The 20906-nt window shown below is 52.6% G+C and overlaps 1 protein-coding gene across 1 annotated transcript; it reads right to left on the bottom strand.

Annotated features, from left to right (window-relative positions):
- Window positions 1–177: 177 nt before the first annotated feature.
- HERC2 (E3 ubiquitin-protein ligase HERC2) lies at window positions 178–20809 on the bottom strand. Its single transcript, XM_017141440.3, has 11 exons — window positions 18657–20809; window positions 17116–17684; window positions 16507–17055; window positions 14539–15485; window positions 13538–13694; window positions 11725–13466; window positions 10692–11065; window positions 2359–9847; window positions 1673–2156; window positions 1137–1313; window positions 178–1072 (listed from the first exon to the last, which is right to left on the bottom strand). The coding sequence occupies exons 1-11, from the start codon at window positions 20428–20430 to the stop codon at window positions 920–922; spliced, it is 14415 nt and encodes a 4804-aa protein (XP_016996929.2). The 5' UTR covers window positions 20431–20809; the 3' UTR covers window positions 178–919.
- Between the last annotated feature and the right edge of the window lie 97 nt (window positions 20810–20906).

The raw sequence follows: 20906 nt of genomic DNA on the forward strand, positions 1-20906 counted from the left end.
TTTATTGGCGCCCCCGGGTGGACTTCACTTTGAATTTATAAGTAAGTGGCACCAAATCTATGCCTCTTGGGATCTGCTAAATTTATAGTTTAAAATAAATATAAAAAAGAGTTTTTGCTTAATAATCTTCATCCATTTTAATGGAATTTAGATAAATTAACATTTTTTGGCGCCCCCGGGTGGACTTCACTTTGAATTAATAAGTCACGCCATTTGCTTTTCATAGTATTTTATTTAGCTTCAGTTTAGTTCAGATAGCTTTCTTTGCGGCGCTTGGAGGGCGCATCTAACTTTTGAATAGATCATCATTAGAAACGAATTCAGCCCCTTTGTGTTTCTGGGGGGTTATCAATATCAATTAGCTTATTAACTGTTTTTTTGGGCAGGGTTTTGGACTCGGGATGGATGGGAATGGATTGGATTGGATTGCGTCTAACGTTTAAGCCTTGTGTATAATTATGAGTGGACTTCAACTAACATTTATATTTAAATTTATATGTATATATAATATATTATGGAAATAACTTTAACGCTTTGCTTTTTGGTTTCATTACGCGATCGACCGATCGTTATTCCTTTCGTTCGCTCGCCGTCTATCTACTTCTAACTCTATCTTTCTATCTCTCTCTCTTTCTCCGCCTCACATGCCCTCTCTCTCTTTTTCGCTCGATTCGTCGTCCTGCTCAGATTCAAGTGCTAATTTAAAATATATGTTTATACGTGTATATATGTGTACGTGTCGCGTGAGTGGGTTTAACTTGAAATCTTCGTGTTATTCTAGTGGGTGAGGATCATAAACTGCTGGGAGATTCGCCAGTTTTCTTGCTTCGTTTGTTCGGTTACTCAGTTGTTCCATTTACTCCAGTTCCTCCAGTTGTTCAGGTCAGGCAGGATGGGCTCCTTGGACAGTGGGCTCGGTTCAGCCCTCGTGGCTGGCCACCGACTCCAGGTCGCTGTTGTCCTCGCTGCCGGTCGCCTCGGTGGGTTCGCCCATGGCCACGCGTGCATACTCGTCGGTGTCAATGCTCTTGCAGAAGTGAATGGCATACTTGAGCTTCTCCAGAAGCACGAGCTAAAATAAATTCATGTTTCATTACTTTCGGTATCTTTTAATGACAATCTTGTAAAGTACTCACCTTGCACGAGTAGCGGGGCATCTTAAGCAGAAAGAAGCAGGTGTAGCTCTCGGGCAGGAAGTGGTCAGGCGGATTCTTCTCGAGCACTTGCAGCACAAAGTCGCGGCCTCGGAAGTCGGCAATGGTGCGCGGCAAGCGGGTGCGACCCCAGACGAAGCGTAGGAATAGGGAGCGCTCCTGAAAATTACATAAATTATAAGTAAAGGTTCTTTTGAATGCTTTTTAAACTTAATTTGTTTAAAGTGGTTAGTAAAGGAGCAAAGGCTTAAACTTAAATGAAAATCCTCGTCTGAAGAATTCGCGTTTTTTAATTCTAAGATAATAACTATCAACCGCGACTCAGAACAAGATATTCCCGAAGTCATTTCATATAACGCTATCTTTTAAATGTTTTTCGTTAGTAAAGAAGCGAAGGCTGTATCTTAAATAAAAACCCTCGTCTAAAGAATTCGCGTTTTTTTTTTTTTTTCTTCTTCTAAGATAATAACTCTTAACCGCGACTTCTTCAGGACAAGATATTCCCGCAATCATCTCACCTGATTCGTGAACTCCTCCATCACCTCCCAGAACCAGGTGACCAGGGCGGAGCTAGGATCGAAGCCCTTGTAGGTGGCCACCGACTTGAGCAGGCCCAGCGGAATGTCCGGCGAGCCGCAGACCATCGCCTGCAGCTCGGCGGCGGAGAAGAGCGATAGCAAAGGCACTGGAATCACCTTGGACATACCATCCCGCACGGCCTTCACCTGCTCGTCGAACTCGTGCAGCCGAAAGCCGAGGGCCAGCCGGACGTACTCCGATCGATTTCTGGGCGAGATGTGCGTGTAGCGCGTGGACAGCGGCACCTCGTGGCCGCGGGCCGAGGACGTGGAGAAGGGCAGCTCCAAAGTGTTGAACAGCTTGGGGTCGTCGTCCATGTTGCGGATGCAGAGCAAACCGGCCACATAGTCACGATCGACCTCGGTGAGATCGGTGGGCCGCAGGATCTCGCCGGTCAGCTGACGCCAAACGGGCTCCGCCAAGCTAAAAAAGGGTAAGAGTATTAGTTTTTTTTTTTTAGTGTAACCTATATAATTTTAAATTGATCAGCCAAATTAATGGCTTAAAAACGTATAGTACAAATAGGAACAAATAACTTGAATGCATAACAGGATGGCAGGTAACAAATCGTATAACTTATAATAGAATATTAGATTTTCTACATTTAAAGGCAGGAAAAACTCACTTGATGCTCAGCGGCGATCCGGTGCGCACGGCGATGCCCATGAGGACGCCCAGGAAGCGGAACATGTTCATCTGGAGCACCGAGGACAAGGTGGGATCCAGCAGGAAGCAGTCGCGATTGGCGCCCGCCTCGCCGCGTCCATTGGGCGTGTTGATCAGCAGCGGCACACTTCCGTTCTGCAGCTCATCGCACATCTCGGCGATGGATTCGCTGTACCCGCCGCCACAATCGTCCACGCTCTCGCCCACAAACTTGACCTTCCACACGCGATGCGGTAGAGCAAGTGCCTCCTGGGTGAGCAGCGGCAGCTTCTGCACCATCTGCCCGAAGACGCTCTTCATCCCATCCACGCCGGCCAATCCATTGCATCTGCTGCGCGATCGCTTCACCTGGATGCGATTCAGCTCGATCACCGGTCCATGCTGCTTGTCCCGCACCATTGTCGTCTGGATGACCTTGCGGAAGGCCGCCTCCTTGATGTTGTAGACCAGCACATCCTTGAGAGCGCCCAAACTCAAATCCCCGGCAATGGGCAGCATGGCCAGGCAGGGGCAAACCAACTCGGAGAAGTGATGCAGCAGGATGAGGCGGGCGTGCAGGGCCTCCGGCGCCAGATCCCTTACCAAATCATATTCCAGCGGAGGATTGGGCAGCGGACGCAGTCGCTCGCTGAGCTGCGAAGTGGACAAGGCCAACGTATGCGCCGATCCGCAGGTGACCTTCACAATGTGCTTGCCCTGCAGGGCGGCCACTAGTCTTGGTCTTTGGATGGCCGTCACGGTGCCATCGCCCAGTTGTCCCTCGTCGTTGTCGCCCCAGGTGTACACCTCCCCGGAATCACTGCAGGCGACGCAGTGCAGCGAACCGGTGGCTATCGAGATGATCTTCTTGCCCTGCAGCGCGGCCACCTTCTTGGGCCGCCGCACATGGTCAACGGATCCGTGGCCCAGCCGATGGAAGTCGCCCTTGCCCCAGGTGTACACAGCTCCGGATTTGGTCAGGGCCACCGAGAACTGCGAGCCGCACTCCACTTTGACTACTCCTAGCCCAGCGAGACTCTCAATCTTGTAGGGCAACTTGCAGCCATCGCTGCCGCCGCGTCCCAGCTTCCCGTAGTCGCCGTCGCCCCAGCTCCAAACGTTGTCGTCGTCCGTGATGCACAGCGTCTGGGCGTCGCCTGAACCACAGGCTATATCGATGGCTCGATAGCCTAGCAAGGCTTCCACCAGTTTGGGCCTCAGTTGATCCTCCGAGTCACCGTGTCCCAGGCGACCGTAGCGTCCCTTGCCCCAGGTGAGCACATGACCGCTGGCGGTGATGGCCGCCGAATGGGCACTGCCACAGGCAATATCCGCCACGCTCATGCCATTGAGATGCTCCACTAGCTTCGGGCGATCGTAGCTCATCCGGTTGCCATGTCCGAGCTTGCCATCTTCGCCTTCGCCCCAGGCATAAACCTCTCCCTCGGTGGTTAAGGCCAAACAATGCTTGCCGCCTGAATTCACGGCCACCTTCTTGACGAAAACATGCTGAAGGGATCCTAGCAGAGTGGGTATCGCCCAGCTGTCGCTTCCCCCGACGCCCAGTCGTCCGCCGGATCCGTAGCCCGTGGCAAAGAGCTTTCCATCTGGTGTCACCGCAAACAGGGACTGTTCTCCTCCAGCCAGCTGGACAGGACGCAGCAGGCTGAGCGCCTCGCAGGGCGTGGGCGTTTTAATCCTACTGCCCTCCAGTCCGCCCAGCTGGCCGCGATGGTTGTGGCCCCATCCGTAGATGGTGCTGGCTCCTCCCCAGCTGAGAGCCCAATCATCGGGCCTCCTATTGAGCCACTGCAGCAGCTGGGCGTCGTGCGGCGCCTGGAACAGGGAGTGATCCTCGTGGAGAAGGGTGCTGGCGGACTCCAACTGGCAGTGCAGCTCCTGCTGGTCACTCGGTGGCGGCGACACATTGCTCGCCGTGCTGGAGGACAGCGAGGTGGCCGAGTTGAGCATGGAGGCTCCCGGGGATTGGCCACCCGTATGGGGATTATGATTGGGCAGCATTTCGGCGAATTTCTTGCGCACCTCCAGGCAAAAGGCTCTTGGTAAATCAGTTCTCCGGATGAGGGATTGGGCCACTCGCACGGCAATGCAGTACCTCTTGAACCAGGCCCACTTGTGCACATCTCCGGTGGCTCCAGCGGAGGAGGAGTTGGGCAGCCCAACATCCAGCTGCATGTCGCAGGCCAAGGCGGCCAGGGTTTTGAAGTAATCCGAGTGCATCAGGTGAATGCCGCCGCGCACCTGCGGCTCCTCGTACTCGTACTGCCGCAGCAGCTCCGGGATGAGCGGTTGGAGGAGCGAGGAGAGCGCGGGATCCTGCGGACGAGGTGCCTGTTCCAGGAGCAGCACACCATGCAGCTTGCGCAGCGACCAGATCCTCTGAGCCGTGGTCAAAGCTCCCAGTTGCGAGCAGGCGGCCAAAGCGGAGGCTAATCGGAGTAAAACACTCGGTTGGCGAGGAGCCAGGCGGGAATCCAAAAGCGACATGACCAGCGCCATCGAGGGTTGGGATAAGACTGCCCTATCCGAGCCACTCTCGCCCAGCGTCGCCGCCGGCATGATGGCGTGCACCCAGAAGCGCCAGCCCCATCCGTTCACCGAGCTGTCCGATGAGAACTTCCAGCGCAGCTCGTCGCCAGGCACTCGAATTTCCGGCGCCCAGTGGGCAAACTCCCGTCCAGATCGCATGGCCAGCACTCTTCCAGTTCCATCCATGATGACCAACGGATCGTTGCGCTTCTCCGTGCTGCACTGGCTGTCGAATTCCAGGCGCAGCATCTCGGCTCCTGGTATGCGAACCACTCCCGTGACATTCACATTATCCACATACGGATGGCTGCTCTCCTGCATCACCGGTTTGGGTAGCTTGCCCAGGCAATGTCTCGAGGTGCAGAGATCCTCCAGTTCCGTGATGCAGGTTTCCAGCAGCATGGCTGCTACAGGCGGTGCTCCAGCGCCCAGGGAGATCAGTGTATCGCCTATCGTCTGAGCGGTGCTGGGAGGTCCACATCTTCCACACACTGCTAGTTTAAGCAGCTCCACCAGGCTCTTGGCCTCCGGCTCGCCCAGCAGCCCGCCAAAGTCATCCAGGCCATGGCAGTGATGGCTGAGCATCTCCTCCTGCTGCGTCATGGTGGCCGCCATCACGGACATGGCGCTGGCCGACATCCTCGAGTGCTTGTGCTGTGGCAAGGCGCTGCTCGAAAGGGATCCTGAAATGGACAGGGATCCCGTCAAGCTCTGGAAGGCGCTCAGTGGCCCGGCGGGTAGGGTGGGTAATCCTGGTGCTTCTATCGCCGCCTCGGGACTTTGCTCTTGGAGGGCAGCATCTGCGGCATCAGCGGGCGCTTCACCGCCTCCCTCCTGGAGAGCTGCTCCTCCTACGATGGCTGCTCCGCCGCCTAGTTGATCTTCCTCTGCTCCTGGGACTCCCCCTCCTCCTCTTTCCTTGTAGTTCACCTTGCTGTGACTGGTCAACGCAGCCACGATGAGCTGTCGCGCCTGCAGGATGCTCATGGCGCGCAGGACATGACCCAAAGCAGCCTGCCTGGCAGCAGGCGTCTCCAAGGCGAGGCTCTCACTCAGGCTGCAGAGATTCAGGGGCTTCCCCTCCTGTTTTACCGCCTGGACAGTTTCCGCCTCGTAGATTCCCAGGCTGCTTCCTCCGAGAGGATCCCTTGTGCTGCCAAAGGGCACTGGTCCGCGCTTCTCCTCATCCAGCGAGGCATTCGGCAGACCCCAGGCGATGGAATGCGAGCTCCCGCAGGCCACGCGGTTCACGAAAACTGCATCTAGTCCGATGACCAAGGCGGGCTTCTTGTTCACAAACGTATTTCCGCTGCCCTGCTGTCCGTGATCGTTGTCGCCCCAGGCGTAAACCTGTCCGGCATCCGTGACAGCCAGGCAATGGAGGGCTCCCACGGCCACGTGGATGACTCTCCTGCCTCTTAATCCTCCAATGGGTTGCGGCTTGCGCACATGCTGATCTCCGCCGTGTCCCAAGCGATAGTAGTCGCCCTTGCCCCAGGTCCAAACCTCTCCAGCTCGCGTCAAAGCCAAGCTAAACTGGGCTCCGCACTCGATCTGCACCACGCCGATCCCCGAGAGCCTTTCTATCTCGTGTGGAGTGTCCGATCCCTCGCTGCCGCCGCGTCCCAGCTTGCCAAAGTCGCCATCTCCCCAGGAGTACACAGCTCCATCTTCAGTTAGGGCCAAAGTCTGAGCATCCCGACTGCCGCAGGCCACCTGGATGACGCGACGTCCCGCGAGGGCAGCCACTAACTTGGGTTTCAACTGGGTGGCATTGTCTCCATGTCCCAGACGACCGTACTCACCCAATCCCCAGGTGTAGAGCTCTCCCTGGCTGCTGATGGCCGCCGAATGCGAGGAGCCGCAGGCCACATCGCGGATTTTCTTGGCTCGCAGGGATTCCACGAGGCGTGGCTTGTCCAGCGTCGTCCGATTGCCGTGGCCCAGCTTGCCATCCTCGCCCTCGCCCCACGAGAAGACCTTTCCATCCAGGGTCAAGGCGAGGGCATGCTTGCCTCCCGAGTGCACAGCCACCTTCTTAACCACATACTGATGCAGCACCGGCAGCTGGTGAGGCAGTGGAACATTGTGGGTGACTCCCAGGCCCAGACGTCCATTGGTTCCCTCGCCGCAGGCATAGACCTTGCCATCCTGGCTCACGATGAAGAGGCTTTTGGATCCCCCAGCTATGTGGATGGGTCGCAAACGACTGATGGTCTGCGAGAAGGTGGGCACTTTGACCTTGGATCCCTTCAGCCCGCCCAGCTGCTCCTTGTCGTTGAGGCCCCAGACCATCACGGTGCAGGGCAGATCCTGTTCAGCGGGCTCTAAATTATGATTGCTTAGGGATCCCGCTGTTCCAGCTGCTCCTCCACTATATTCACTGGCCAGAAACTGTGCGTTGGCCAGGATATGCTGAAGATCCGGCTGCTGGCGGCGTCCCACGAACTTCAGGCCATGAATCTTGCACTGGATGCCGTTGTTCTGGCACTGCTTGACCACCACCTCCACCCAGGGATAGTAGGTGGGCACCTGCTGCATGAGGAGCACTTTACTGGCGCCCGCTGGCACTGGGATCCAGGTGTATTCCTTCAAACTATCCACACACTCACCCACGCGAATCTCCAGCAGCGACGGCATGTGCGAGTGATCCTCGGGACTGACTTTTAGGGTGAGACTATGAACCAGGATGCGGTCGTGCAGCTCCAGGCGTATCCAATGGCGACAGGGTCCCGTGGAGCAGCTCTGCCAAGGCTGATTGCTTCCGTTTAGGAGATGCTTGGCCGCCGCCTCGTTGGAACTGACGGTCAGCGAGCGGATGCAGCGGGACCAGTCCTCGATAAGATCGCTGGGTGATTCTGCAGCTCCCAAAGGAGCGAGATTCGTGGCCATCAAAGGGGTAACCAGTTCCACCTCGTTGATGTGACCCTGCCAATTAAGCAGTTCGGGAAAATCCACCGTGAGCTGCTTGCTCCTCACCGAGGTCACCACTCCAGTGGCCGCTCCCTGATTCCTTCGCATCTGGCAGAGCATTCCGTAGCGCAGCGAGGAGGTGCGTAGCTTGACCCTCGCTCCCACCGCAATTGGCGGTGGGCGTGGCTGATGGGCAGCCTGTGCCGCCTCCACCAGTTCAATGTGCACGAAGCAAACCCAATAGGTGCTGCCGTGATTGCGCCAGTCCACCTGCACATTGAGATCGTGCAGACCCTCGGTGTCCACGATGAGCACGGTGCCCATGTCGCCCTGCTTGATCTCCTCGAAGTCGCGGCAGCAGCGCACCGTCATCCCAGGACGCACTAAACCGCGTACATATAAGGCATAGAGATCGGCGGTCTGGAAATCCTTGCGAGATTCGAATTTCACAGGTGGGGTGGCCACTGGTGCACCCTCCACGGTGTCCGAGGAGGCGGAGGAGGAGCTGCTGGACTCGGAACTGGGGCAATCACAATCCGAATCCGCTTCGGGATCATGCGAGGGAGCATCCTCTTCAATCGTATTCGCACACACATCCGGATGCTCGAGTATCCATTGGACTATTTGCTCTGGGGTGGGCATAATCTCCGCCTGCAGCGACAGCTGCTTGAGGGCAAACTCCACGGTGCGACGGGTGAAGCCCATTTCCATTATCTGGTTGATGAGCTGAGCATCTGTGGCTGCCGCCGGCCACTTGGATTTGGTTTCCGCTGGGGGATCCAATGGTTTCTGCTCCTTCTTGGCCACATTGTAAACGGGAACGCCGTGAACCATCGTGGGTTGCGGTGGTGTAGCCATGGGATGTGGATTAGAGGGTAGATTGCAGCTTCCCTCGCTGATCTCCTGATGCGCCTGGGTGGCCAGCGATTGGATGCAATTCAGGGCAGCCGTGGCCAAATCCATGTAGCTATAGCAGGCTTTTACTGGTGATGCCTGAGTGGCTCGCAAGAGGATGCACTGTATCAGTAGCTGCGATTCCTGGGCAGCCGAAAGCTGTTGTTCCTGCGGTTCCTGCTCCTGGGATTCCGACTTCTGCTGCTCCTCGCCGGCTGCATAAATCATCCCCGGAGCCCTTTGCTTGAGAATTCGACGCAGGGCCACCTGGTGGCGATATAGTACTCCATTCGTGTGCAGCACAGCCAGCTGCAGTTGCTGCGCCCGCAATAGGGTTAAATCCAAGCGACCATCGGGACTACTGGGCAGATCCCGGAGTTCCTGGGCTGGACCATAGAGCAACACCGTCCAGGCGTTCAGCAGCATCTCATTCATCGGCAGGCGGCTCAAACTGAAGACGCTGTGATCCAAATGGGGCATTAGCGCGGGGAGCGGCACCTTCACGAATCCCAAGCCCGATGAACCAACGCCTCCTGGCGCCAGCAAACAACGTCCCTTGGGCGTGAAGCTGGCTATCACCATGTGGCTGCCCTCGTGGAAGCAATGGAGTCCTACACGCGGCCGCAAATCATGGCCACCCATGGCACCAAGGACTCCGAGCACGAAAACCTGTTCGCTGTCCAGCGGCGATTGCTCCGCCAGCAGTTCGGCGGCCACGCAGAGTTTCTGGGCGAGAAACGAGTTAATCACCGGATTCCAGGTGGGCAGCGTGTGCAGGCGACGCAGCAGGGCAACCAGTTCCTCCGCCACGCTGCCCGAATGCGAGGCGGTCAGCAGGACGCGGGCCTTGCCCTCCGAAGTGGGCAGCAGACTGGCATCGCCGGGACAATGGAGTGCAATGCGCCCGAGGGTGGCAAATAGTTGATGCACTAGGGCAGGCATTCGCGGCTCCTCCTCGACGCCCCACATGGCCAGGATGAACTGCAGCAGGCGCAGGCAGTGGAGCTGCCGGTAGACACCCGCCTCGCTGCCCGCCGGCTGCTCCAGCAGCGAAAGGTAGTGGCTCAGCCAGTTGGGGGTGCTGAGCTCCAGGCAAAGGCGTGGGCAGTCACCTTTAAAAGAAATACAGAGTGGGTTTAGGAAACCAAATTTTTATTAGTAAAAATATTTTGCATATTTGTCCATTTTCGGTCCGATTTTTACCGAAATTTCTAGGTAGCGGTCATATTTTTCAAATGTAATAAATTTGGATGCATATCGAAAATATGAAAAAAAATAAATGCATAAAATATGCAAAATATATGAAAAATATGCTAAATATATGCAGAGTGGGTTTAGGAATTCAAATCCTTATTACTAGACCTCGGATTTTGCATATTTGTTAATTTTCGGGCCGATTTTTACCAAAATTTCTAGGTAGGTCTCATATTTTTCAAATGTAATAAATTCGGATGCATATTGGAAATTTGCAAAATATATGCAAAAAATATATGGATAAAATATGCAAAATATGCGAACAACTGGAGGCTCAAAATTTTAATGTAGCCCTCTGGTATTCTAAGCAATTTAAACGAGCAGTTTGGCCGATAGGGCCTAAAACTATTCTGCCCCTTTTACTATTGTTACCCCCTTCTCGCCTACTCGTTGGAAATATAAATAGGGTTTCCTTAAATTTGGGAAAAAATTAGATATCTCAGAAATGACGAAAAGGAACAAACCATTTTCTTCGGTTAAATTAGGTTGGCTATTAAATAATCAATCTTGAATAGTTGAGTTTATTTTACTTTGCATATTTTATGCATATGCATTTAATGTAAATATGCAAAAAAATATATATTAATTTTAAACTATATTTTTATCGAAACGAACTTTGGTGTTTTCGGAATTGATCTATCTTTATCCTATAAAAATATGCAAATATGAAAAATCCGAGGTCTACTTATTACCAGTACTCACCCGAAATAGCCCGAATAAAGCCGAGATTCAGCCAGCCCAGCGAATGAGAGATATTAGACATGGTTGGCTTGGGGTAGATGATGGCTCGGAACATGCTGGTCATCCCGCGCAGCGCATGCTTGTCCAGCTGGGCACCGTGTAGTCCCGTGCCCACGGCCAAGATCTGCAGCAGTTTGGCGGCACAGTGGCGCAACAATTTCGAGGGATGCGAATCGCTGCTCGGCGAGGATTCACTGCCGGCCACGTCCTCCCGTTCCGGTTCCGTGGGCGAGGCCACATTGAGCGCACTGTCCGCCAGCTGGAGATCGTACTGACCCTCCTTGCCCATGCGATACGAGTTGGTGGCTCCCGTGTACCATTCCACGCGGACCCAGCTACCGGAAAATCGAGAGAATAAGTTGGAAATTAAATTTCATTCAATTTCTGTTTTATCATAGTATGCCATGAAATTTCTGATTTGTTTAATTCAATTATATGTGAAATAAATTGAATGTTTTTCTAATTCATTTCGAATTGATTTAGTTCTTATATAGCATATTTTTATTTATGGCGTTGATCAACCAACTTAATGGTTATAATTTCGAATTGAATGAATCTTTTAAGGACAAGAAGTGGAAAATTTTTAACAAATCAATGTTAGCTGCATAGTAAATAAAATTTAATTTAATAAGATTTAATAACAAAATGATGACCCTTTCTTCTTCTAAAGAAATTGTCGTTTGAATTATTTCGGAATTTATGCCATTCAATCATTCAATTCTATTAAACTCAAAATTCAAATTTATTCAATTTTATTAAACTCAAAATTCAAATTTATTCAATTCTATTAAACTCGAAATTCAAATTTATTCAATTCTATTAAACTCAAAATTCAAATTTATTCAATTCTATTAAACTAAAAATTCAAATTCATTTAATTCTATTAAACTCAAAATTCTAATTCATTTATTCATATAAAACAAAAAATGCATTGAATCCATTCATGCAGGGCTCTATTGGAAAATCTCAATCAGGGGTTATCTGAATCACTTACCCATCTTCGCCCACCTCGCTGATGATGCGTCCCTCGCCGGGCGGATTGCCATCCTGGTCGCCCCACTTCCAGTCCGCTCCGCGCACAATCCGCGTGCCGATCTTCATCAGCTTGGCCAGATCGGGACCACTGAGCTGCGCCTTGCTGGACTTTTGCTTGAGCACGCTATCCTCGTACAGGATGCTTAGTTCGCCGTGCATTTGGCCGCCGCTCGCTCCCTCGCCGCCTGTTTGCGCCAGCAATCCCAAAACAGTGCCCAGCAGTCCGGAGTTGATGAGCAGGCCCAGTTCGTTGGGTCCCAGTTCCTTGGCGAGCAGTCCAAAGACGCTGAGAAGGAAGCGGGCACGTGGCAGTCGCTTGAGGAGCACATAGGTGCCCAGATTGGTGCTATCCTTGCCGCGGGCATGTCCCTGCTGCTCCTGGTTGACCAGCCGGCGCAGCTCCCGCACTGCCCAGTCGAGGACGCGTGCCTGGGCGAGCAAAAGCCGGGCCTTCTGGTAGGCACTTATCATGTTTAGCTGGCCAAGAACGTGGAGAGAGCTGCCGGAGTTAACTGATCCTCCAGATTTCAAGTGGAGCCCCAGGAAACCATTGAGCAGACTGTACTGCGCCGCATCCAAAAGGCCATGCAACTCGAGCAGCTGCTGGACAAGCTGAAGCCCGGCCAAACGCAACTGGTATCGCTGCATTTGGCAGTACATTGCTCGTCTCGCCGTCTCCACATCGCAGCTGTCCTGCAGGGCAAAGTCCACAATGTCCTGCATGAGCACCGCATCTAGCTCCCCCTCGCCATGCAACTGCCGCTCGTTGAGCCGCCGCAGCAGCGTCTCCTCCTCCTCCAGCTCCAGCTGCTTGGCCAGCGGCTTCTTCTCCTGCTCCTGTTGAATCGAGGCATTCACTAGATCCTCCGGCTTCGCAGGCTGCCGCGAGGAGCGCAATTCCTGCAGGAGACGACGCACCAGCAGGCGAAAGCGCGGCGGACGCTGCAAAATGGGCAGGCGACGCAAACCACGCTGTTGCGGACTGATGGCCGGTCGCACCTCGTAGAGAAGAAAGCGCAGTCGCTCGAGGATGGGGGCACAGACCTCCTTGTAGCTGCGGTTCAGCTGCTGCCGCGTGCGAACCACCGACCATTTGGCCTGATGCACCAGCCGAATGATCTCGCCCAGCTGCCGCGGCGGCAGGGATTCCGTTGTCTCCAGAGCACTCAGCACCAGGCCGCCGAGATACTGGTGACGAATGAGCACAGCGCTCAGCAGGCGCTCCAGCTCCTGGACGGGATGCTCGGTGGCGAACTCCTGGTGCCACATCAAGTTGTGCGCCTTGCAGTAGCGCTCCGTAAGCGAAAGCCAAGCGGCCACCGGTGGCTCCGTGATTCGTGCCTCCGCCAGGCTGGCGATAAACGCATCCGCTCGCTGCTGCAACTGGGATTTCCCTCTCCCCGGATTTAATTGCTGCTGCAGGGGCAGCGGAGGCGGCTGCTCCGTGGGCGTGTTGCCCGCCGTGCTGTGGCAGCTGTGGCTGCTGCGCGCCTCGCCCTTCTCCTCGTCGAAGGGATTGCTCGGCTGGAGGAGCTGTAAGCCACCGCTTAGCAGGCTGGACTTGTCCAACTGGCGGCACTGAAGCTCCGCCGGCTGAAGAGCGGGTCCGCTGCACATCAGGTTGGCCACCAGGCCGAGAAGCTGCGCCAAAACGCACTCCGAGCTGAAGTGGGTGAGGCGACTGGGTCCGGGAGACGATGTCTAAATGAAATAATGGGAGAGATATCATCGTAAGTCAAGGAATTCAAATCTACTTTAAGGTGTAATCTTACCTTCTCCTCGTTGCTCGCCTGAGCCATGTACTTGCCCAGCTTGTGGTGCTGCAGGATGTGCTCCATGGCGCTCCTGTGCACCTGGCCGCTCATCTCGGCGGTGAGATCCTTGCCCAATCCAGAGTCCAAAAGGGTACGCAGTGTCTCCGACTCGCAGCTGCAAAAAATAACATATAAATTAATAAAGATTGGAGTAAACAAGAAAGAAAGATTATATACCCTTGCAGATCATTCCTATTAATTTACAGATTACAGCCCGTTAGCTAGTACTCATAGAATTCATAAGATTTAGTATTGTATACTTGATTTAATTTTGTTAATATAAAAAAATACAAATTTCAAAAATGTTAAATTTTCTATAATTTCTCATTAATTTTCCGATCGTTCCTATGGCAGCTATATGATATAAAATTACGGAAATATTTAAAAAGAGTCATTATACCAGAGAATACAATAAAAACCAACGGAGCTATAATTTATTTCCTATTATATTTCTATCCTTCCTATGGCCGCTATTTGATATAGTCGTCCTATGTAAATAAAATTAAATTCAAAATTCAGAATTAAATAAAAAGTGGTATTCCCAAAAGTAGAAGGTAATATGTCAAAAACATCCAAGACATAATTTGTTTACATTTTTTTCCGATTATTCCTATGGGAATATAATATAATATAAAATTATATTCGAAATTCAGAACTATCAAAATAATGTAATTCCCAAAAGTAGAAGGTTATATGCCAACAAATATGGAAATTAATATTTTTTTTTCGATTATCTTTCCGATCTTTCCTATGGGAGCTATAAGATATAGTTGTTCGATCCGGCTCGCTCCGACTTATATACTAGCTGCAATAGATATAAGACTTTTGGTAAAGTTTCATCCCGATAGCTTCAAAACTGAGAGACTAGTATGCGTAGAAACATACGGACAGACGGACGGACATACGGACATGGCTAGATTGACTGATCTCCAAGGGTATAAAGAAGCATCTTTACTCACTTGTATCCACTCAGATCGCACACGTAGCCGGCCAGGATGATGCAGCGACTGCCGTCGAGCAGAAGATTCTCCATGTCCGCGCGGCGCACATAGTGCGTCTCGGGATCGGCGGGCGGCGGACCGCCCTTGGGCCCGCCGCGACAGATGATGCCGGGCCAGCCCATGTCGTCGCCGTCGCGCAGCTCTCCCTCGCCGAGCGCCCGATTGAGTCGGTCCAACACGCGCAGCAGGGGCAGGAAGAGGCGCGCCCAACGCAGGCCGCCCAGACACTGGGGACGATCGCGCTTGAGCAGCACCAGGCCCACGAGCAGCTCGTGCAGCAGGGCATCCGAGATGTCCGCCTGTAGGACGCGGCCCAGGTGGCCCACCTGGTGGCTGAGGGAATGGTCGCCCGGCTCGCGGCACTGCAGCGCCAATTCGTGGGCCTTCTGCAGCGTGCCGACGCAGGCGGGGATCAGGGCGTGCAGGTATTGCAGCAGCAGAGCCTCCGCCCCGGTGGTCTCCTCCTCGGGCTCCGCCTGGTGGATGTGGGCCAGCAGCAGGCGCTGAAAGCGATGCAGCAGACTGAGACTGGGACTGGTGCTCGGCTCCTGGTGATGCTGCTGCTGGTCGCGCTGCTCCTCCTCCTCCTTCTCCTGCTGCTTGCCCAACGTGGGCGAGAGTCGCGTCTGCGAGAGAGCCGCATTGTTGCCCAGCAGTCGCGTGATCAACTGCAGCAGGGGCAAATGCACACCGTCGCCGCAGTCCGCCGAGCAGGAGCTGCTCTCCAGGCGGATGGCGTGTTGCAGGGCCGACTCCAAGCCGCCCTCGGCCATCAGGGAGCTGACCAGGAGGTCCGTCATGAAGCGGTGGCCCGCGGAGGACGCCTGTCCGGGCTCCGAGGGCAGCAGCGAGGTGAGGGTCTGGGCGCGCTCCGCTGCAGTGGGCAGTAGGACACTCCAACCGTCCTGGTTTAAATAGAAAAAAAAAGGAAAAATAGCGTTTTATGTGTAATTCATCTAGTTATAACCTTGTAGAGGTTATTATTATTTTAGTCAGAAGTTTGTATATTCTTGATCAGCATTTATTTGGTTGATCAACGTCTAAATAAAATTTTATATTAAAAAAAAGAAATGAATAGCATAACTAGACGAGTCGATCTAGCCATGTCCGTTTGTCCGTTCGTCTGTCCGTATGTTTCCACGCAAACTAGTCTCTCCGTTTTTAAGCTACCGGGATAAAGCTTTCCCAAAAGTCTTCTTTCTATTGCAGGTAGTATATAAGTCGGAGCGAGCCGGATCGGACAACTATATCCTATAGTTCTCATAGGAAAAAAACCGTAAAAAAAATTCTAGCTTCGGTGTTTTTTGAAATATTACTTTCTTCTCTTGGGAATATTACTATTTAAATATTTTTGAATTTCGAATAAAATATTTTAAAAAATCTGATTACTATATCATATAGCTGCCATAGGAACGGTCGAACAATTAAATGGAAATGCCAAAATTATACGAAATCAGCTAAAATTTAGATTGTTGTAAGATATAAGCAAGTAAATCTAAATTTAACTTTTTTTTTTGTTTATAGTATAACAATAATTATCTGCAAGGGTTTATAAGCTTCGGGTGGCCTTTCTTGTTTACATATTACTTTCTACTTTTAAGAATATTATTATTTAAATATTGTTGACTTTCAAATTAAATTTTCTTTGACATTTCTAAATTTTGAATTAATTAAAACAACATTTAACGGCTATATTATATAGCTGCCATAGGAAGGATCAAAAATTAATGCCAAAATTATGCGACAGCAGCTAAAAGTTAGATTGTAGTAAATCTATATTTAATGCTTTTTTGAGTATACTATTAACTTCAGAATTTTTATAGAATATTCAGAATATTATTTTATAGCCTCCGTAGGAAGGAAATTGAACATTTTGTAATTTCCAAATTAATAATAATGATCTGCAAGGGTATATAAGCTACCTACCTGCAGAGCCTGTTGAGCGGCCACTTGGATTGTGCGCAGCACTTGGCTCCCGCCTGCCAAACCGAGCACACGCGTCTTGAGGCTGCCGAGGAGGCGACTCCCGCTGGCGAGGCCCACCTGGCGCGGCTCCACTCCGTTGGCGATGAGCGCGAGCAGCTGCAGGCGGATCAGATTAAGGCAGGCGACGGCGATGCATTCGCTCTCCTGGTTGGGAGTCTGCCTGTTGTCTTGGCTGCTGCACATGCTCAGCAATTGGTCCAGCAGGCGGAAGGTGGGCTCGCCCAGGTCAATCACAAAGGGGGCACGCAGTGGAACACCCTGCTGGGAGCTCTGGGTCCACACTAGACTTTGGGCGCTGGTGCAGGCGATTCCGCTGGCGGGGAGCGTGGGCAGGGCAACCAGAATGGGCGTACGCAACAGGGGTTCGCTGGACACGGAGGCTGGACAGATCTGCTGGCTATCGTTGCGTCCCCAGCCGAAGACTTCGCCGCTGCTGGAGAGCGCCAGACAATGGGCCACACCCACGGCCACGTCCACAATGCGTTTGTGCTGAAAAAAAGAGTTAGGAAAGTCAGATAAAATCACAGGATAACAAAGCAGACAACTCACCTGCAAACTGCTGACGAGACGCGGAACACTGCAGCCCTGGACACTGCGCTCCACCAGCTGGTGGCCCAGGCAGGTGGCCTTGCCCCAGGTGAATAGCTGACCCTCGCTGCTCAGCGCCACCGAGAACTGGGAGCCCGCAAAGATGCGCTGCACGCGGGGCAGAGATTCCACGAGAATTGGCTGCAGGCTTCCATTGCAATTGCCATTGCCCAGCTTGCCATAGTCACCATCGCCCCAGGCGAACACCAATCCCTTGGAGGTGAGGGCCAGCGAATGGGCATCGCCACTGCCCAGGGCCACGTCCACCACCATGTGCTCGGCCAGGGCCGCCACCAGCGTGGGCAAACAGCGATCGTCGCTGTTCCCGTGGCCCAGACGAGCGTAGGTGCCGCGGCCCCAGGTGAGCAGGTTGCCGCCGCACGTGATGGCCGCACTGTAGGAGCAGCCACAGTAAACGGACTGCACGCAGTGCTGCTCCAGGGCAGCGATCTTGGTGGGCACCGCCCGGGCATGCGTGTCGCCGTGGCCCAAACGGTGATCCTCGCCAGTGCCCCAGGAGTAGGCGTTGTCTGAAAGGGATCAGGGAGATCGGGATTAGCTGTATTGCATCATAAGATGAAAGGAAAAGGGGTTTTTTTAGTTTGCTAACGCTAAAAAGCATGCTACATTTTGCGTTCGAGAGTAATCGAAAGTCCTTATCAACATGAAAAATAGTGATTTATCTATAAAAATAATTAAAATTTATAATATTTTGTTTCTTTTGAGGTAAATTAAAGTGCTAACTGTCAAAACACTTAACGTTCTACTAAAAAAAAATTTTTTAAATAGTTTTACAATGGTTTTTAAGTGAATGATAATACAATATTTCAAACACTTGTAACAGTTATCAAAATGAAAAAGAGTTATTTCCTTATAAAAAAAAATCAACAGTTTGTGTTTCTTTTTAAATAAATAAAGGTGCTAACTTTGAAAATGCCTAACGTTCTATAAATATGAAAAAAGTGATTTTTCCTATAAAAATAATCAACATTTCAGACTTTATATTTCTTTTAAATTAACCCTTAAAATTCTTAACGTTCTATAAATATTTGTAAAAACCATATGTTAAAAATGGTTTTACAATGCCTTTCAAAAGAATGTTTATACAATATTTCAAACATTTATAATCAGAAACCCTTATCTACATGAAAAAGAATGCTTTCCTTATAAACAGAATAAACATTCATGAATAGTTTTAGAGTGGCTTTCATAATAATGTTAATACAATAATCAGAAGTCCCTATCAACATGAAAAAAGGTGAATTTCTAATGAACAGAATTAACATTTCTAACTTTGTATTTATTTTTAAATAAGTTAAGTTCCTATGATAAACTTTAGATAAATATTTGAAATAAATTTGATCAAAATAACTTAAAAGTGGCCTTCTAATGAATAGTTATACAATATTTCAGACAGGGATTTTCTTTTATCCTTTTATCTTTAAACTATTTCAATGCGTATTGGATATAGGGTAAATAATATTTAGGATCGTTCCACTTACGGTTGCTGTCGATGGCCAGGAAGTGTCGCCCCTCGCAGTGGCCGGCGATGCTGATGAAGACCTCGTGGGCGACCTCCTCGAGGGGCAGGGGCTCCGCCTCCGGCTTGGCCAGTCGCCAGGTGTGCAGCTTGCCCTCCTGACTGAGGATGAGCAGCTGGCTCTCGCAGCAGGCCACCTGCTTCACCTGAAAGCGGCAGCTGAGCAGCGGCACGGACGTAGCCTCTCCGCTCCAGCTGAGCGTCGGTTCGGCGCTGAATCCCTGCTGATCCTTGGACAGCGAGGGCCAGCCCAGTGCGTAGATGCGCTGCTGTGGAGCTGAGGACGAAGCTGTGGAGGAGGCGGTAGCCTGGCCACCACCATTGCGCAGCAGGCAGCGCGGCATCAGCGGCTGCACCAGGCGGTCCAAATGCGAAATGATGACGACGGCGGCGCGACGCAGATCCACAATGGCCGCACTGCTCTTGGGCAGCGAAAGAAAGCGCAGGAAGGTCTCCGTGGCACTGGCCACCGGCGCAGGTTCTCCGCCCGCCATGCCTGCTCCCTTGACGTTCGCTCCAATCCTCTGATAGCGCAGGAGGATGCGCTGCAGCGGAGCGCCCGTCTTGCGCGGCATGTCCCTATTGTCGTTGCCCGCGCGATCCTTCTCCCAGAGCATCAGCAGCAGGACGACGCACTCGAGAGTGGCGGCCAGCGTGCCCTTTTGCACACCGAGCTCGAGGAGAAGGCACAAAGCGGTGTGCCTATCGTTCAGGGGAGCAGTGCATCTTCCACCCATGGGATCGCCCAGCGCCACCAGGCGCAGGAACTTGATGGAGCGCTCCATCACCTCCAGCCAGAGCGAGGAGACCACGGCCGCCTCGAAGAGCGTGGCCTCGGGCAGCTCCTGCAAAGAAGCCAGCGCCTCGCTGAGCAGCTCGCTGCACATTTCCGTATCCTCGCCGGAACGCCAGGCGCGTCGCAGGAAGGCAAAGCTAAAGTTTAAAGCCGCCCGCGTGGCCACCCTTGCCAAACCAAGGGCTCCGTGCTCCGAGGGCTGCTCCGCCGGCGGCTGTGGCTCCACAATGGTGGTGGTGCTGCTGCTGCTAGCCACCGCTGGAGTGCTGTTGCTGGGTTGGCGCTCCCTTTCCCTCTCCCTTTTCAGCGCCACGAAATACCGCTCGTAGACAAAGAGCTGCTGGCGAAGATGCTGGGCGGACAGGCAGTTCCCAGCCGCCCGCAGCGCCAGCTCCTGCAGCTCGGCGATCATGGAGCGCTGGCACTCCAGCCTGGCCTGCTGCGTGGGCGGCAGACTCCAGAGCCAGCCACTGAGCACGGCATCGGTGGCCTGCTGGGCTGCCGCCTGGCTGGTTAGCTTCTTGATGGCCGTATCCGAGTCCAGGGGACGACAGCCATCGCAATTGCAGGCGGAGAGCGGGCCACAGTAGTCCGGCTGGCAGCAGGAGCACTTGAGCTGCTGGGCGCCGCAGTAGTGCTTCCCGTCGTCGCCCAGGTAGGATAGTTGGCCCCGCGCATTCAGCAGGGGCGGCGTGGGCGAGGAGACCAGTTCGCAGTCCTGGATGAGGTGATTCCAGAGCACGGCGCCATTGGCGGAATTGCGCAGGGAGGCGATGAGATCGGCGCGCAGCCACTTGGCGTCGAGGAAGGGCAGCGGGCGCAGGTAGAGATCGGGTGATGCAGCTGCTCCTCCTCCTAATCCGAATCCTCCTCCTCCGGAAGATGCAGTGGCTGTGGTTTGGGCGGGAGCTGCTCCTCCGCTCGCCTGGCGGTTGAACATAGTGGGTTTTTCTAGTCCTCCTCCTCCTTCTCCTGCTTTTCCCCACTCAGCCTAGAAACATGGCACATTTTCCCCTGTGCGAGGGGGTGGCAGTGGGAGGTGGGTGGGTGGTTGGGGGCGGGTCAATGTCGTCACTCGCACACACACACACACGCACAACTGCAGTCGTTGGGAATCCAATTCCAGGATCAGGATTATCCGTTGTTATCCGCACTCCGCACTGCTCATTCTGTTCCCTCGCCCGCAGTTACGACTCCCGCACTTGGTAGCCCTCCGAAAATCACACTTTCCTTTAATAATCACCCGTCAATTGCAAATATAAGGCGAGTTTCAAAGGAATATTTTTAAATGGAATAAAACTCTGGCAATCGATATCAAGGGGGAGGTGCAAACTGAGGACCACACTATCGATATGCTTCGCTGGGCGATAGTTTCTAGCCGTGACCCCGTCGCAGTCACTGGATTCGATTGCAGTC

The sequence above is a fragment of the Drosophila takahashii genome, chromosome X (assembly GCF_030179915.1).
Source record: "Drosophila takahashii strain IR98-3 E-12201 chromosome X, DtakHiC1v2, whole genome shotgun sequence".
Classification (NCBI taxonomy): Eukaryota; Metazoa; Arthropoda; class Insecta; order Diptera; family Drosophilidae; genus Drosophila; species Drosophila takahashii.

What these genes read in the sequence shown, in the direction of transcription:
- HERC2 (XM_017141440.3), bottom strand. Translation starts at nt 20,430, where the DNA reads ATGTTCAACCGCCAGGCGAGCGGAGGAGCAGCTCCCGCCCAAACCACA. An exon ending in CCTGGCCATCGACAGCAACC is followed by an intron (nt 17,685 to 18,656) that starts GTAAGTGGAACG and finishes GATCCCTTTCAG; the next exon opens with ACAACGCCTACTCCTGGGGC. An exon ending in TGCCCCGCTACTCGTGCAAG is followed by an intron (nt 1,073 to 1,136) that starts GTGAGTACTTTA and finishes AATTTATTTTAG; the next exon opens with CTCGTGCTTCTGGAGAAGCT.